This window comes from Mauremys mutica, chromosome 3, assembly GCF_020497125.1.
Source record: "Mauremys mutica isolate MM-2020 ecotype Southern chromosome 3, ASM2049712v1, whole genome shotgun sequence".
In the NCBI taxonomy this organism is placed as follows: domain Eukaryota; kingdom Metazoa; phylum Chordata; order Testudines; family Geoemydidae; genus Mauremys; species Mauremys mutica.
In genome coordinates, this window is record NC_059074.1 from 202,179,506 (window position 1) to 202,197,318 (window position 17,813).

The following is a 17,813-nucleotide window of genomic DNA, read 5'->3' on the forward strand; positions in this document are numbered from 1 at the left end:
GCTACTGATAATAGGGGAGATCAGACTTCGGGGCCTAGGCTGACTACTGCAGAGGGTCAGTAAGGAGGTTTTTCTCTTGCCTACTATATAGCACAATTAGGTGTGTTTTTGCATTCCTTGTAAGTATCAGACATTGGTCATCATTGAAGGTGGGTCTCTATTTAACCAGCTCTTTTAAATATGGCAGGAAGTGAGATCATCCGAAGGTCAGTGGACAAATGTCTGGCTCATTTCAGTAGAGTGTTACTGGAAGCAGCTCAGGCTTGTTTACTTTCATAACAGGGTGACCTTTGCCATGGTACAAGGATGCATCTCACATAAAAAGCAAACGTCCTGATTTCTGAGTTATAATCAACGAGTTATAATTGATCAGACAGTAATCCATTTATCAATGTGGGAGGAGTGTACTTCCCTGGCAGTTGAACATGGCTTTCCTTAGTTGTGTTGGTCCCTGAAAGTGGCTACTCTGTAGGACGGCTTGACAGATGGCACTCGTAGAGCAAGTAGCCATCCCACTCCCTCCCCACCTCCTTGTCTTGGGCCAGTATATTCCTCCATGACACACCCAGAATCCATTGGCATGGGGAGTGAATGGACTATTGCAGTTTCTCTCTGCCTGGATTTTCTAGATCTCTAACACAGAGCTACAGCAAACCCACCTGCCCATCATCATGCTGCTAGTGAACTGGGCAGTAGGAGAGGAAATTAAAATTGCGACTTGCTCCAGCAAAAGTTTCAGCTCCAAGAGGGCCTCATTCCCTTTCCATCCCCATCTTGAGTGTTTAACTTCGCTTTCCAGTTCTTCACACTCACCATAGGCACTGTCCCGAGAAGTACGCAAGGGGCTCCTGGTTCCCAGCATAAGTAGTTGTGCTGCAGGGGCACATGCCTGGGATGTGGGAGAACCAGGTTCAAGTCCCTGCTCTGAATCAGCTGGAACAGGGACCTGACCCAGGTCTCCCACATCCCAGATGAACGCCATAACCACAGGGCTGTCAGCTCTTCCAAATAGCGAGCAACTCCGTTGAACTGCGGAACCTCATCCCCAATGGTGGAGTATCTCCTCGGAGCTCGTGCAGTGAATATAGCTGGAGCGGGGGAGTGGCGTAAGCCATTCAAGGTGAGCAAAGAAACTGGGCTGTTTTCATGGAGAATGAAGCCTGTTCTCACATTCTTTTGTTGGTGTCGAGAAGGATGCTAAAGCTCTAGGCCAGAGGTTCTCAAATGATGGTGCACAGACTTGATCTCCAGGGGCCCACAGAGTCCTGGGGTTTGGGAGGAAGGAGGGAGGTGGAGAATGCACAGACTGAGGCAGTCGCTGGCTGAGAATCCCAAAAGGCTGTTCCTCTTGCAAACCAGCGTGTGAAATGGAGTGGCCTGGGGGACCTGTACTCTGACTACGTGCTTGTTTGACAAGGCTTGTGCCCTGCCACTTCACAAGAGCTTCCCAGGACCAAATCTCTGTTGTAACGGGCGTGCTAAACTTACACCTGGGATGGATGCAGCTTCTTTCTAAATCACCCTGGTTAAGAAGTAGGAGAAAATGTTACATTCACTTTTTTTAATACCCCCTGTCTTCATGACAGAGTCCTGCAGATTCTGCCAGAAGTCCCTTTCCTGCACTTGTCACTCCCACCCTCTGGTCTCCAGGTAGACGTCACCACGGGGGCTGAATTTTCTCTCTTCAGAGCCCATCAACTCCACCCTGCTATCATCCCACTGTTCGCTATGCCTGGCCAGGGAGCCACCCTTTCCCCTATCACTGTCAACCCAGCACTCCGCACCTGCCCTCAACTCACAGGTTGCCACTGGGGAAGGTAAAATAGTGTATCAGTCCCTCACCTCTCACTCATTATCTTAAATTTAAGTTTGAGACTCTGGCCGCAGCTGGGGAAGGATTTTCAGACCCAGGCTTTACCACTGTTAGGCCTTGTCTACACTACAAGACTATTTCGAATCTACTTAAGTCGAATTTGTGGATTCGACCTTATGAAGTCGAATTTGTGGATCCACAGTAAATACACTAATTCGAATTTCTGAGTCCACAGTAACGGGGCTGGCGTCGACTTTGGAAGCGGTGCACTGTGGGAAGCTATCCCACAGTTCCCGCAGTCCCCGCTGCCCATTGGAATGCTGGGTAGAGCCCCCAATGCCTGCTGGGGGGAAAAAATGTGTCGAGGGTGGTTTTGGGTAACTGTCATCATAGAACCGTCAATCACGCCCTCCCTCCCTGAAAGCTCCGGCGGGAAATCTGTTCGCGCCCTTCTCTGGTCGGTTACAGCTCGGACGCCACAGCACTGCGAGCATGGAGCCCGCTGCGATCATCGCTGCACTTATGGCCGTTGTCAACTCCTCGCACCTTATCGTCCACCTCTTCCACAGTCAGCTGCTGAGAAATCGGGCGAGGAGGCTCCGGCAGCGCGGTGAGGACAGGAATTCACAGAGTGGCGCAGACCTCTCACAAAGCAGGGTACGCCGCGCCGTGGAGATCATGGTGGCAATGGGTCAAGTTCATGGTGTAGAACGGCGATTCTGGGCCCGGGAAACAAGCACGGACTGGTGGGACCGCATAGTGCTGCAGGTCTGGGATGAATCACAGTGGCTGCGAAACTTCAGGATGCGTAAGGACACTTTCCTTGAACTCTGTGACTTGCTGTCCCCTGCCCTGAAGCGCCAGGACACCCGGATGCGAGCAGCCCTGAGTGTGCAGAAGCGAGTGGCCATAGCTCTCTGGAAACTTGCAACGCCAGACAGCTACCGGTCATTAGCGAACCACTTTGGCGTGGGCAAATCTACCGTGGGGGTTGCTGTGATTGAAGTAGCCCACGCAATCGTTGAGCAACTGCTCTCAAAGGTAGTGACTCTCGGAAACGTCCAGGACATCATAGATGGAAACTGCGGTGGGGCTATAGATGGGACTCACATCCCTATCCTGGCACCGGCCCACCAGGCCAGCGAGTACATTAACCGAAAGGGCTACTTTTCTATGGTGCTGCAAGCACTGGTGGACCATAGGGGACGTTTTACCAACATCTTCGTTGGGTGGGCGGGCAAGGTTCATGACGCGCGTGTGTTCAGGAACTCTGGTCTGTTTAGACGCCTCCAGGCAGGAACTTTCTTCCCGGACCACAAAGTAACGGTTGGGGATGTGCAGATGCCTACAGTGATCCTCGGGGACCCAGCCTACCCGCTAATGCCCTGGCTCATGAAGCCCTATACAGGTGCCTTGGACAGAGAGAAGGAACTCTTCAACTACCGGCTGAGCAAGTGCAGAATGGTGGTGGAGTGTGCTTTCGGACGTCTCAAGGGGAGATGGCGGAGCTTACTGACTCGCTCGGACATCAGCGAAAAGAATATCCCCGTAGTTATTGCTGCTTGCTGTGTGCTCCACAATCTCTGTGAGAGCAAGGGCGAGACCTTTTTGTCCGGATGGGAGGTTGAGGCAAATCGCCTGGCTGCAGTTTACGCTCAGCCAGACACCCGTGCCGAGAGAATATCCCAGCGGGAAGCGCTGTGTATCCGGGAGGCTTTGAAAGCTAGTTTCCTCGGAGAGCAGGGTAACCTTTGACTCTCCACTTGCTTTCAATAGAAACTGACCCTGGGCCTGTGTCTGTATGTGTCGATTTCGATCTGCGGTTACATACCCCGTTCTCCAAGTTTCCCCCACTTCCAAAGCACGTTTTAAATAAAATTAATTGTTACACTCATTATTAATAAATCTTTGTTTTGCTTTGCATTTCTGTTCAGGTGTTGAAACATGGACGCATACTGTGCTGGGCACGGTGTGCACTGATGTACAGACCGCTTGTTCCATAGAGGAATGACATCCTCCTGCTCCTACATAGGTCTCTGGGGTGGGGGACGGTTGCAAGTGGTTGTGCATCAAGGGGAGGGATTGCAGGAAGGGGTGGGTTTGCAGGAAGGGGCAAGTGGTGCCTTCTTTGGATAGGGGTTTGGATGACGGCAGTGGGCTGCGGGTTTGGGCGTAGGAAGGGGTGAGGGGTGTGGGGGAAGGGTGAGTATCTGTCCGTGGATGAGGGCTCTTGCTGGGGCTCAGGGCAGCGGAGAGGCTCGTTGCTACGGTGGAAGTGCATGGTAAGGGCAGCGTGCCTTAACATTAAGGGGGTGGCAGGTGCTAGGACCCTGGACAAGCATACACATCACAGAATGACCCGGGGCAGCATACACCACACAGAGTGACCCTGGTGCCTACTGACTGCAGTGTGTGTGTGCCCTGCAGTTGATCATGCCCCCAAGTCTGTACCCTGGTAATGTAGGCTATACTGTGCAATTATAAATCCCCCCCCCATACACAAAAAAATCCTCTGACACGAAAGACGTGACCAAAACAGTGAATAACAGCAAACAGCTTTTAATAATCTAATACACAGTGGGGGGATGAAACTTGGATTTGGGACTGGGTGAGCCTGTAAGGGAAGCACTTCTACGAGAGGGTGTGGTACATTAGCGCTATGCAGTGGTGCAGTGACAGTTCTCACGGCCCCTACCGCCCCTCCGTCTTGTACTTTTGGGTGAGGGGGGGGCAGGACTTCTTGGCGCGGTTGCAGATACACTGCAGCTCTGTCCTCCTGCCTGCGGTCCTGCAGAACATCAACAAGGCGCCGGAGCGTGTCCGTTTGCTCCCTCATTAGCCCAAGCAGCGTTTGAGTCGCCTGCTGGTCTTCCTGCCGCCACCTATCCTCCCGTTCGATGTGTGTGCGATGCTGTTGACATAGGGTCTCCCTCCACTGTGTCTGCTCTGCCGCCTCGGCTCTGGAGGAAGCCATCAGTTCCGCGAACATCTCGTCCCTAGTCTTTTTCTTTTGCCGCCTAATCTGCGCCAGCCTCTGCGAGGGGGATGCCGGGGCAGTCCGGGAAAGAGCCGAAGCTGTGTGATGGGAAAAGTAACTGATTTCCTTGAACAGATACATGTTTGCGAACAGTGAACACAGTCTAGTCAGTTTCTCTGAACAAGACCATACAGGGCAACAAGTCTCACGAGATCTCGGGACAAGTTCGAGATTTCGGAATACGCTCTCATTGGCTGCGGCATTGCACAGGAGAGCGGACAAGTGGGGAGAGACAGCTGAATCCGTCTAGCAGACAGTCCTGGTAAGCCTTACAGTACATTCTGCTTATCAGTTAATGGATAGCTGTGCCCTCCCGCTAAAGGCAATCTGGAAATCATATACTCTGACCCTTTTCCAGCCACTCCCGCCAGTGCATGGGAAAGATCAATGTATGCTTTTCCTATGTGGCCTACAACACGTGGCTGTTAAGCGAGGGTCATTGTTATGCAAAGTAAAAGTCAACCATTCACAACAGTAACAATACACTAATTGCCCTAATTAGATGCAGCATTTCATGAACGAGATCACCCTGATGCGGGTCCCTCGGAGTCACAAAGAGCGGATGCTAAGGGAAGCCCTGCAGAGACCAGGACCATATGCGGCCATGCTTGTAGAGGCGATGATTCCCATCTACATAAGGATGTCCTGGCGCGGAAGAGTGTGCTTCCACGGAGCACCCAACAAGGCACCTCTCCCCAGGAACCTCCTGCGGAGGCTTTTCGAGGACCTAAATGAGACCTTTCTTGAATTGTCCCTGGAGGATTATTGTTCAATCCCTATATGTGTGGACCTACTTTTCATATAGTTTTTCATTGAAAATTTTATATATAGTATTTCTATTTTTTATACCTGTTTTATAAAAAATAAATGTTTACATGTTTCTAGCACTTACCGCCTGATCCTTCCCCTGATTCAGAGTCCGGGTTAACGGCCGGGGAGGGTTGGTAGGGGATCTCTGTGAGGGTGATGAAGAGATCCTGGCTGTCAGGGAAAGCGGTTTTGTGTTCGCTGTCGCCTGCGCCGTCCTCCACAGACCCTTCCTCATCTTCCACATCGGCGAACATCGAGGAGGAACTGTCCAGGTTCACTATGCCATCCACTGATAGGAACACTGAGTCCACGGTCACTGGTGGGGCAGTGGTGGCAGACCCACCTAGAATGGCATGCAGTGCCTCGTAGAAGCGGCATGTCTGGGGCTGGGCTCCGGAGTGTCCGTTTGCCGCTCTGACTTTTTGGTAGCCTTGTCTCAGGTCCTTGATTTTCACGCGGCACTGCATTGCATCCCGGCTGTATCCTTTCTCTATCATTGCTTTGGAGACCTTCTCGAAGGTCTTTGCATTCCGCTTGCTGGAGCGCAGCTCCGACAGCACAGACTCCTCGCCCCACACACCGATCAGATCCAGGACTTCCCGGTCTGTCCATGCTGGGGACCTCTTTCTATTCTTGGATTGGCCGGACTCCTCTGCTGGAGAGCTCTGCATCGTTGCAGGTACTGCGGAGCTCGCCCCGATGTCCAGCCAGGACGTCAGATTCAAAGTGCCCAGACAGGAAAATGAATTCAAATTTTCCCGGGTCATTTCCTGTGTGGCTGGTCAGAGAATCCAAGCTCGGACTGCTGTCCAGAGCGTCAACAGAGTGGTGCACTGTGGGATAGCTCCCGGAGCTACTAAGTTTGATTTGCATCCACACCTAGCCTAATTCGAGCTAGCCATGTCGAATTTAGCGTTACTCCACCTGCCGGGGTGGAGTACCAAATTCGAACTAAAGAGCCCTCTAGTTCGAATTAAATGGCTTCCTGGTGTGGACGGTTGAGCGGTTAGTTCGAATTAACACTGCTAAATTCGAATTAAAGTCCTATTGTAGACCAGGCCTTAGTCTGGCAGAAAAAAAGATCCACACAGGCAAGTGATTTGTTTAGGTAGGCACGGAAGGGAGCATATACATGGTAGCCAATGTTGTTAAGGGCCTGGCCAGGCCAGGCCAGACTTGAGAGGCATGTAGCTATGTAAACAAAAGGAGCTATGTCTTTCTGATTGAAATGTAGAGAAGTCCCCCTTCCTGACTGATGCAAATAATGTGTATCCAAATGCAACAATGGATCAATATCTGGATCCCGTAGCACGTAAAACACTAGACTTTTGAGACCTGATTTTTCAAAAGACCTCTGCACCCTGGAGTTCCCATGCAGGCTCCTGAGTAAGTGGCTGGATGTGCTCAGAATCCCGGAGCTCCTCTTGGGCGTTCTGGCCACTTCATTTAGGAGCCAAAATGGGAGTTTTGTTCTTTTGAAAATCAAGACCCCAATTGTGGATGCTGAGTCCTCTTGAAAATCTGGCCCCTGGTGTTCAGTTAATACGAATAATCCTTTGCCCTCACCACGAAGGGACAGTTTCCAAAGACAACTATAATATGGAATGCATAGTTTGGCTGGGGTAGGGAGAGGACATCTTATCATGAAATTGAACATTTTTTTTTAAATATCCTCTTCACATGTCATAGTGACTATCTTACAATGGAGGAAGGATGGTTCTGTGGATAAGATGTGGACGTGCTGAGTTGAATTTTCAACTCTGGCTGTGCTGTCTCTCTGGACAAGTCATAGAATCTCAGGGTTGGAAGGGACCTGAGGAGGTCATCTACTCCAACCCCCTGCTCAAAGCAGGACCAATCCCCAGACTTTTTTTTTACCCCCGTTTCCTAAATGGCCCCCTCAAGGATTGAATTCACAACCGTGGGTTTAGCAGGCCAATGCTCAAACCACTGAGCTATCCCTCCCTTAACCGCCATGTATCTGTTGACCAGTTGTAAAATAGGGATAATCACACCTGTCTGCCACTCCGTGCTTCTGAGCATAGATTCATTAATGTTTACAAGGCATTCTGATAGGGCCCTAGAAAAGCTTTCACATAAATAAGTAATTTGGCTAAACAACTTGCTGCAATGCTTTTAAGGAAGCGCTGAGGCATTCTACCAAAATATGGAGTATAATTACACTTGAACCGTGGATGGTAGTTCATCTGAGAACAAGCAAGTGAACCATCAAAGAACACCCCATCTAATTCTAACTCGTAATCACAGGGTAGCTTGTAGAACTTGTCCTCTTTGATTTGCTTCATTAAACAAAGAGCTGATTGGTCCTATCTTTCCAGAAGTGCTGGGCCATCCTGTCCCTAATACAGAACACTGCCTATTTAAAAATGGACTTGCCTGGCACTCTGACAAGGGTGGGAGCAAGTGGAACCTCTCTATGGTTGGCCCCATCCTAGCATGCATCTGCCCCTGCACTAAAGGCTGATCAGAGGAAGGGTGTGAGAGTTGGTGGGTGGGGATTGTGTAATCACAGGATAGCTGCCTTCTGACACGAGGGAGCCCTGCTACTCAAGAAGAGTCTGGGGAACAGCACAGAGGTGTTAACTCTGCAGGACTGGGGGTTCCCTGAGCCCCAAGACCTGTGGAGTGGCAGCTGCACCCCCTGCAGAGCCTGCATCCCCACGAGGCTGCTTAGACGAGAACTCTCATGTGAACCTCGCAACATTTCCTGACCCTGTCTCCCTCCCCCGCTTCCAGCAGCTGCTATCACTAGTGTGCCCAATTTGGTGCTTCACCCCATCCACACGGGCTGAACTAAACCAGGCTCTAACCTAATTTGGCCACCTCCAAGGTCGAGAGCCCCTGCCAGATTCAGCTGCTTGGCTGTGTGGATCAGACCTTGCTTTGGGAGGCCAGCTTCACAGGGGACCTGACGCGATACTTCATCAGCCTTGAAAAAGGAAAGTTCAGTTTCTGCTGAAAAGTGCTAGAACGTAGAGTATAACTCAGCTACTCTCCTGTTGGTAAAGCATTATATGCTCTAAAGGAACCAGGCCTGTCTGACTTCAGAACCAAGGTGAGTGAGAAGTAAACAAAGAGCATAAACGCGGAAAACTAGGGTTAATATCACTCTGATTCAGTGATCCAGAGCCCTCTGTAGGAACCTGAATAGAACATCCTCTCCACTTTAATCACTGGCGGCGCTTGTAACACAGATAAAGAGTTTTGTAAAAGAGCACATGATTTCTGTCTTCATTGTCTCTTTAATTCTGGGAAAGGGCAGGGTTCTGTGGACAGCCTGGCTAATCTTTCACTGTGGTGTCACTACCATGGTAACTCTCCAGTGTCTGCCAGGGGAACAAATGAGAAGCAGTGGTAGCTACAGAATAGGATGTTAACATTGCCTTGATTTCTATCCCCTTTCACGCCCCCGCCAATTACATTTGAATGTTTCAATTGGATTGTGCTTTGACTTTTATCAGCCATCTTTGCCCTTGTCATTCCAGCAAGCTCTTTGCTGGGCCTCAAAATGCCATTGTCTTTCCCTAAGGTGACAGCTCAGACCGCGGAGGTCTCATTAAGCTGACAGAAGGAGGCGTTCATCCTGCAGGACAGCAATTGCATAGGTTCATTAAACTAAAGGAGCCAATTACTTGTAAGGAAGCACTGTCAGAGCTAGCATATAGATCTTTTTCAGACGCAGCAAGGAGGCTGTTCAGTGTACCGGGCTGTACCTGCAAGGCCAAATGATCAGACCCATTTTTGACATGCTTTGTAATAAATTTGAAGGTTCCCCCGGGTCAGAAATCATCAGGTAGCAGTAACCACACACTATGCATCTCATCGGTAGCCTCAGAGGACAGCTGTGCTGCTTAAGAATAAGGGGTGTGGATGGGCAGACTCATAACCCCCCTGTTCTCATGCTCTGAGAAGCGGGTTGGGATAACATGTTCACAGTCAATGCAGAAAGCTCACTGCAAAGCATCTTTGCTGGGCAACATAAATATATCCTGCCTCGCTGGCTTGAGCTGCCCCCGCTCTACTTGATGGGCTTGGGTTGGCCCCAGTAGGTGAAGCAGACCCATCTTGATGGGGTACGTGACAATCTGATACGGATCAGTACCGAGCTGCCCGTGGCATCTGGCACATCGATGTGTGATATCACCTGCTGCTTTCCCAACGCAAGGCATAAAATGAGCCCCTATGTGTAGAGGTCAATTGCCACCCTAAACTAGGTGGTGATGTTACTGAAAAAGCTGCTCATCCCATCCTATCTCCATCCTGGCCTGGTACCGCCTAACACTGCTATTCAGAAGCATAACTATGGCATTCATGTGTGGTAGTCTGAGTGTGCTGTCCAACATTGACAATATATCAGACTCCTTCTGAAATTAGTTGGACCCCTTCTTCTAAGCCAGTTCCTTACAGCCATAGGGCACAGGTATTTGATGCCTTCTGCGCCTGACATTACAGCATTGCTGTTTGGGGAAGGGCGCGTTTAAACAGTGGTGCCTTGCGGCATGCTCTGTAGGCGGTGAGAGTGACATCTCTAACACCTAAATCAGTGAAAGCAGGGCTGCTGGGGAGACAGAAGGAGCACCAAGGGTGATTATACATTTAGTGCATTTTTTTTTTAAAAAGCAGTTCATTCCACCTTCAAGGCAATTTGCTTGGATTATGGCATATCTTTTCGCAGTACAGCAGAGTGACTTATTTGCTGTGAAAATGAATTTGAAAAAATGTAGCCATTCTTTTCTGCTTGCTGAATGTTCATCTATAATCAGAAGATGTACACAAAGATGTATAAATTACATCTACATCAAAAACATGGGACAAATTCCGGCCTATCATGGAAGTAGCTCCATAATGGAAATGCCTGGATATTGCAAATGCAACCTTTGCAATAGCAAGCATAGTGACCCAGCCCTACCCACTGGCCTTCCTTACCCACCTTATCTCTGCTAGGAACATGTATGATCTGCCTGAGGTGTGTTCATAGTCACCAGTGCTGGGTCAGGGTGGCCTGTGCATACGAATGGGTGGACCACGTTTTCTTAGACTGAGGCTCCAACCAGGAGTGTCCTTCCCTGGTCGCCTGTCATGGGACTGTCCTGGAGCAGCTTTCCCACATGCTTTGGGAGGGGTGTGAAACAGGTGGAAGGTCTCTCCCGTTCCTTGAGGATTTTCTGGCATATGGCTCTGTGCACAGAGCAGCCAGAATTTGGTCCTAGGTTTACCTTCTTAGCCAGTCTGGACTGAGCATTCTTCCCTGGTGCGTGTGTGTGTGTGTGTGTGTGTGTGTGTGCGCGCGTGCTGTAGTATGGGAGAGGAAGCATTGGCTTGTGCACCAAATAACTTAGTGACATAAAGCCCGTCTCATTTATAAGCGTGACTAATGCAATGAAGTAGTGGATGGGGGAGGTGGCATGAACAGCTTGGGAAGAGCAAAGCAGCTAAGCCAGGGGTGGCCAACCTGTGACTCCGGAGCCACATGTCGCTCTTCACAAGTTAACATGCGGCGCCTTGTACAGGCACCGACTCCGGGGTTGGAGTTACAGGCATCAACGTTCCAATGTGCCGGGGGGTGTGTGTGCTCACTGCTCAATCCCTGGCTCTGCCACAGGCCCTGCCCCCACTCCACCCCTTCCCACCCCCTCCCCTGAGCCTGCCATGCCCTCGCTTCTCCCTCTCTTCCCCCAGAGCCTCCTGCATGCCACAAAACAGCTGATCGGGAGGTGCAGGGAGAGAGGAGGAGGAGGTACTGATCGGCAGGGCTGCCGGTGGGCGGGAGGCTCTAGGAGGGGGTGCGGGGAGCTGATGGGGGGTCTGCTGATGTATTACTGTGGTTCTTTGGCAATATACATTGTTAAATTCTGGCTCGTTCTCAGGATCAGGTCGGCCACCTCTGAGCTAAGCTATTTTCAGCAGTTTTTGCGCAAATTATCAAGATTATAAACAGACATACAAAGTAGCTTTCAATGCAGCTGCCTGTATTACAATGTCTGGCTATCACACAGTATTTGTTCTCTGGTGTGCATTGGGGTAGGTGGCCTGTTTAGCATAGACTTTATGCTTTTGAAATAATAAAAGTAGGATACAGTCCCAATTTTGTATCCGGAGGGGTGAGAGAGGTCAATTAAACCATTCTGGATTTTGCTTGAAATTGACATGGATGTGTGACCTGCATTCCTTAGATAAAATATCTCCTGGTATAATTACACCTACGTTAATATTCATCTCCAGTAATTCCTCTCATGAAAGTTCTCAGCAGATGAATACCCACAAGAAGCATAAACTTCTCTCTCTCTCTCTCTCTCTCTCTCTCTCTCTCGCAAGCCTCTTAGACTAATCTTCCCTTCATATGGGAAATGCAATTAGAGATATGCAGCTTTCTCTCTAAGTGCTGTAGTTTTCTTTAAATGTTTCCCAAAGCTGACTGTATGGCCAGCACAACCCATCCTGTTCCAATCCCTAAGGTGTTTCTCAAAAGATGTTAGAAAATCCCCACTGAATTGTAAGTGGTTTTTCTCACTCATCGTTGGACCTTAAACCCTGGACAGTATAGCCATAAAATAGCGATGTACCTTTAAAACAAGACAAAGGTACTGTTCTAAAACATAGACTCTGTATCATGTTACAGTGCATTAGGACATATTGTGATTCAGTTTTTATTTGTTTGTTTATTTACTCTGCAGCCTCATTAAAGAAATATAAAGCCACTCTAAAATGCAAATGGTCGGGGGACTGGTGGATGGCTTTGTCTTTTGATTACATGCAATTCCTGATTGGATAGCACATCACAAGTAGATACTGAGCCTGATTCATCAGCATGTTACTCCAGTTTGAAGTGGGTGTAACTTCAATAGTGGAGTCATGCGGTGAGAAATCAGGTCTTGTGTTGACCTGTGGTGACCCAAATATGACCTAGGTAACCGTCAAAGTTCTACTGTACCTCGTCCTATGGCTTGGAAGGATTAGATTTTAATTAAATTCTAGATTTCTCCCTCTACCCTAGCGCTTCTCAAACTTTTGTACTGGTGACCCCTTTCACATAGCAAGCCTCTGAGTGCGAGCCCCCCTTACACATTAAAAACACTTTTAAATTATTTAATACTCTTATAAATGCTGGAGGCAAAGCAGGGTTTGGGGTGGAGGCTGACAGCTTGTGACCCCCATGTAATAACCTCTCACGACCCCCTGAGGGGTCCTGACCCCCGGAAAACATCTGCATCATTAATAATTGACACCTACAGAGCAAGAAATTTGAAAACGTAAGATCCCTTGTGCTTGTAAGTTACAATTCTCTCTGGCAAGCTGGTAAGAAGAAATTAATGTTATATAGTCAAAGTACTATGATTTAATTTCTAAATCTTGACTTGTTTTACAGTTATTACATTGGGGATAAATAATAGCTATTAGGTGAGTTCATTTTATTTCTAGCTAAGGCATAAATCTCAGTTGATTGCAGAGTTTCAAAAAGACTTTGCAAATCATTACTTGTAGACAATGTCTTTAGGTTTAGTTAAAAAATAAATACAAATGTTATCTGTTAAAATGCATAAAAGCAAAAAGTAGAATCCTGCCTAACTTATGCATCTTTATTTTGGGACTGCAACCACATAGAAACCACTAGTCCCATCATGCACTGCTCCTCCCAGTATGGAGAGAGATTTAAGGCTAAGGGCCGGACAGGCAAATGAACTGGGGTGGGTGAGGTCTTAATAATATGGGTGAACATGGAGTTTGGGTAGGGGGGGGAGGGAAGACACAACCAGGAGTTGATGGGGTGGGGGAGGGGAGCTAGTGAGAGAACCAAGATCACCCTCTAGCTCCTCCCCACAACCCCCCCTCACAAACCAACAACCCTCCACTCACTGTTCTGACCCCCTCAACAACCTCTCCTTTTGCTGGGACATTCAGCCTTCTTCCCCCTGGGGTTCTCACAGGGCTGGCCCCCACCTGCTAAGCTTGTGTCTGCAGTGGAGGAATGGGCAGAGGCTTCCGCTGCCCACAGCCCCTCCTGCAGGGGAAAAGAGAAAGCACAGCACCATTGATCTAGGTGTTGATCAATGAAGCAGTGAGGGGCCAGTTTTTCATGTTACGGGTGGTCAGTAGAGGTGGGGTTTATTTACATTACAGAAGTGGACTCTGCTATGCTTGACTCCATACAACGCGCAGAAAGTCTCTTACTGGCTGAGTGGACAAGACAGGGTGGGAGAGCGGAAGGATTATCCCATTTTACAGAGGGGGAACTGAGCCACAGGGAGAAAGTCACTTACTCAAGGACAAGGAGGCTGTGGTAGAACTGGGAATTGAGGCCAGATCTCCTGAGTAGGGGCCTTAACTGTAGACATCCAAGATATCCTCTACCTTTGTGGGTGTTCGATCAGAATTTTTTAGTCTTTAGCATTGACAAGACCTAGAGGTCTGAACAAGACACACACAGACACAGTTCCTGACCCAAGGGACTAGTTTAGGTTAAGCTTTAATTCATACATCCCTATAGTGCCAATATGTTTGCTTATTTATTCATTTTTATTTCTTGTTTCTCCTTTTCCCCACCTTGACATCCAGGATCTGCCCTGAACCCACTGGGCACATATCTCAAACGGAACAGAATGGCAAAGTCCAAAGAGAACGGCCAGACTCATGCCAGAATTGTTTGCACATTTTTAAAAAGTCAATTCAATTGATTCAGATACTTGAACTTTGGAAAAGTTCCCACATTAATTATTTACAGGCTGAAAAATAGAGCTTAAAAAGAGTGGGATATGAGAAGAGACTTATCCTGCGGGGTCTGCAAAATGTCTGGAAAACCAGTTTGTGTTGGTGATTTTGAACAATACTCCAAGAGAGTTCTTCCAAAAGCAGTGTACGACTATTACCGATCAGGAGCAGACAATCAACAAACATTAGCCGATAATGTAGCAGCATTTTCAAGGTAGGAAAAAGACAGAGTCACTCTTTAATATGTTGAAAATCTTTACTAGGAGTAGAGCTGGTTGGGGAATATTTTTTTTTCTCTGCAAAAAAATAAAAATAAAAAACCCAAACAAATAAAACAGAAATGAAAAATTGTTCACTTTCATCAACATTTTTCTTTGAAAAGAGAAAATAAATTGGATTTTAAGTAACATTTTTTGTGAACATGGAATTTCTTGAAAATTCCATTTAATAACAAAAACCAAAAATATTTTCCATCCAAAGATGGAAAATATTTTTGGCAGAGGTTTTTTTTTTGTTTTTTGTTGGGTTTTTTTTGACCAGCTCTTACTGGGAGCCAGATCTATTTTCCACTGAAGTCTGTAGAAAGACTCCTATTGACCTCAATGTGCTTTGGATCAGACCTGGGGTAAGCACTATTTAATCTGCTAATTGAGATTTTAATTTTTACACTCGTCTTCACATGTCTGCCATCAGGGTATGTTTCAGCCTCCCCATTTTTTCCAGGGGGCAAATGAGAGATGTGGGAAAACTTCAAAACTGGGTTGCACTCCAGCAAATTTGCAACCCAAGGTAATTGACACTCATGTTTATTGACTCAGACAAATGTACTAGCAGTAGTAGGTAACAATCTTTAGATCAGTTTCAACCTTCCTCAGATTCTCTTTGCGAGGATGAAACTCAAGGGGATTTATATCATATTGCAAAATAGTGACTCACTGCTCCTCCACTCAGTTATTCAGGCTGCCAATGACGTGCATTCCTGCAGGGCAGCTGAATCAAAGCTGTGTCCTATTGGTGCACCCAGGGACGAACCACAAAACCTAGTGCACGGTCTGAGTGGCTGGGTTGCATGCTAGACATCTCTACCAAGGCCAGCCATTACCAGTGGGAAATCAGAGGACCAGACCAGTTCTGTTGGATGGAGGCCTTTCTCAGGCCTGATCTACGCTAGAGGGTTCAGCCAGCTTTCCTTCACCACTCAGCGGTCTGGAAAACGCACCAGCACCAGAGACAAAAGCTGCTTTTCTATCTTTGCTGTTTTCTTTTCCTTTCTCTTTTTGAGTGTGTGTCATATTTTGTCTTAAAGAAAACAGGATCAGACTTCAGCAACGGCACCAGACCGTCTAAACTCCCATTTCTCCAAAAAAGGCCAGTTACCATCTTTTATACTGTCTAAAAGCCAGACAAAGAGGGATATTCCCAATAAATAACTCTGTGCAGCTAAAGGGAAGATTATAAGGGATATGGCTAAAATGAAAACATTACTCTTAATATTTTGTATTTCTAATGCTGAAACTGGTTTTCCTTCTTTTTCTGTATCTTTAATAAAAGGTGAAAAAGATGTTAATAGTGGTGGTTATAACCGGAGGAAGCCAGCCATAACTTGACATGAAATGTTTGGGCCACACTTAGCCATTTAATATAACAAGAAACAAGGATTTCATTAACATCTTGTCCCTTGGTGGGCCTAAGACATGCCGTTATCACTACAAGATATAGAGTATAACTAATGGCTATGGAAGACATAACAGGTGTGACCCTGCCTGTTACATCATAGGACAATGCAGATAGCTTATCTCTATTAAAACTAATTAGTTTTCAAGTAATTGTAAGTCCCCTTTGGATGTTCAGCCAAAAGGCTCACTCAATTAACTGCTCAGTTTTTTCCTTAGCAAGTGTTTATTGGCCTATTCATATGTGACAAATATTCCGCATTATATGGGATTAATTACCTTGGATGAGTAAATACCATTATATCAACTTTTAGAAAAGATGAAATGAAAACATCCATTAACAATGGGCATTCCCACTGAGGTCAACGGGCCTTCTGCCACTGACTTCTCTGCGAGTGGAAGCAGGCCCAGTATATTTTTTTCAGTGTTACTTTTTATAGGGAGGAGTCTTTACTGTTGGAAAAATCCAAAACAGCAGTTGTGGTTTAATACTAAGAAAAACTGTCTCTGTTATGGGGCTAGTCAACACTAGACCTCAAAGCACTTTACAAAGGAAGGTAGTAATTCTTGTCCACACTTTACAGCTGGGGTAACTGAGACACGCAGCAAGGTGAAATGACTTGCCCAAGGTCACTGGCAGAGCCGAGAATAGAACTTGCATCTTCTGAGTTATAGTCCAATGCTCTGGCCACTAGGCCATCCTACCATGTTATATTTAATATGTGCAGCTAACAAAGTCCTTTCTATTTGAATGCTCATTCTCCATTTAGGTGACCATCAGATGCTTACCTGCTCCTGTGACACTGTAAAATCAAAGGGTTTTTCATTGGTTGTGTGCTAATATAGAGGCACCTTGAGAGTATGAAATACTCCCATTCCCTTATCCAGGGGTTCCCAAACTGGGGGTCGGGACCCCTGAGGGGTTCAGAAGGTTCTTACGGGGGGGGAGGGGGTCATGAGCTGTCAGCCTCCACCCCAAACCCTGCTTTGCCTCCAGCATTTATAATGGTGTTAAATATATTAAAAGTGTTTTTAATTTATAAGGGGGGGTCGCACACAAAGGCTTGCTATGTGGAAGGGGTCACCAGTACAAAAGTTTGAGAACGACTGCCCCTATCTATGCATAGCTATCAGGAAAGGTAGTAGGTTGGCATTTCTACGGGTACAAAGTTAATGTAGTTTGGGTGCTTTGTTTGAGAAGTGCAACCTTAACTGCATTCCTGGATTTCTAGTGCGTATAAGTATTTTTAAACTCTAATGTTTCTGAAAGGTAACGTGCTCTCGAAACATGGATGAGTGTCTGCAACCTGAGCTTCACTGCAATGATGTTTTTCTGTGGGATTCTGGAATGATTCTGAAGAGTGCCTGTTACACAGCGTTGACAATTCACATCAGCTAAGGTTCTGCCCCGTTGTGTTTTGGAGCCTATGGAGAAGGCTGCCAAATATGATAATAGATTTTAATTTTCCAAGCAAATGCTCTCATGTTGTGACTCAGTATTTATCAGACCAGAGGCCCATGGTGACATGTTGAGAAGGGATATGCAAATAGCACAATTGGATCGAACATGTTTAAAGCTTTCACTCTACTTTGGGTTGTACTGTGTGGTTGGGTGAGTACTATCTCCAGTCAATATCATTCAGCTTTGTGGCAGAAACATGAAGAAGGACGGATGATCTCGTGGTTCAACCACTGGACTGTAGCTCAGTAGTATTGGGTTCTGCTCCTGATTCTGCCACAGCTTTCATGGGAA

At 47.3% G+C, this 17,813-nt stretch overlaps 1 protein-coding gene across 3 annotated transcripts in view; it reads left to right on the forward strand.

The window, feature by feature from the left end:
• The first annotated feature begins 14,415 nt into the window (after positions 1 to 14,415).
• Positions 14,416 to 17,813, forward strand: part of HAO1 (hydroxyacid oxidase 1) — a 49,311-nt gene continuing 45,913 nt past the window's right edge. For all 3 annotated transcript variants that reach the window (XM_045011432.1, XM_045011433.1, XR_006578393.1), the window contains exon 1: positions 14,416 to 14,601. In XM_045011432.1, the coding sequence (XP_044867367.1) occupies positions 14,432 to 14,601 (170 nt within the window). In that variant the 5' untranslated portion in view covers positions 14,416 to 14,431. The remainder of the gene's footprint in view (positions 14,602 to 17,813) is intronic.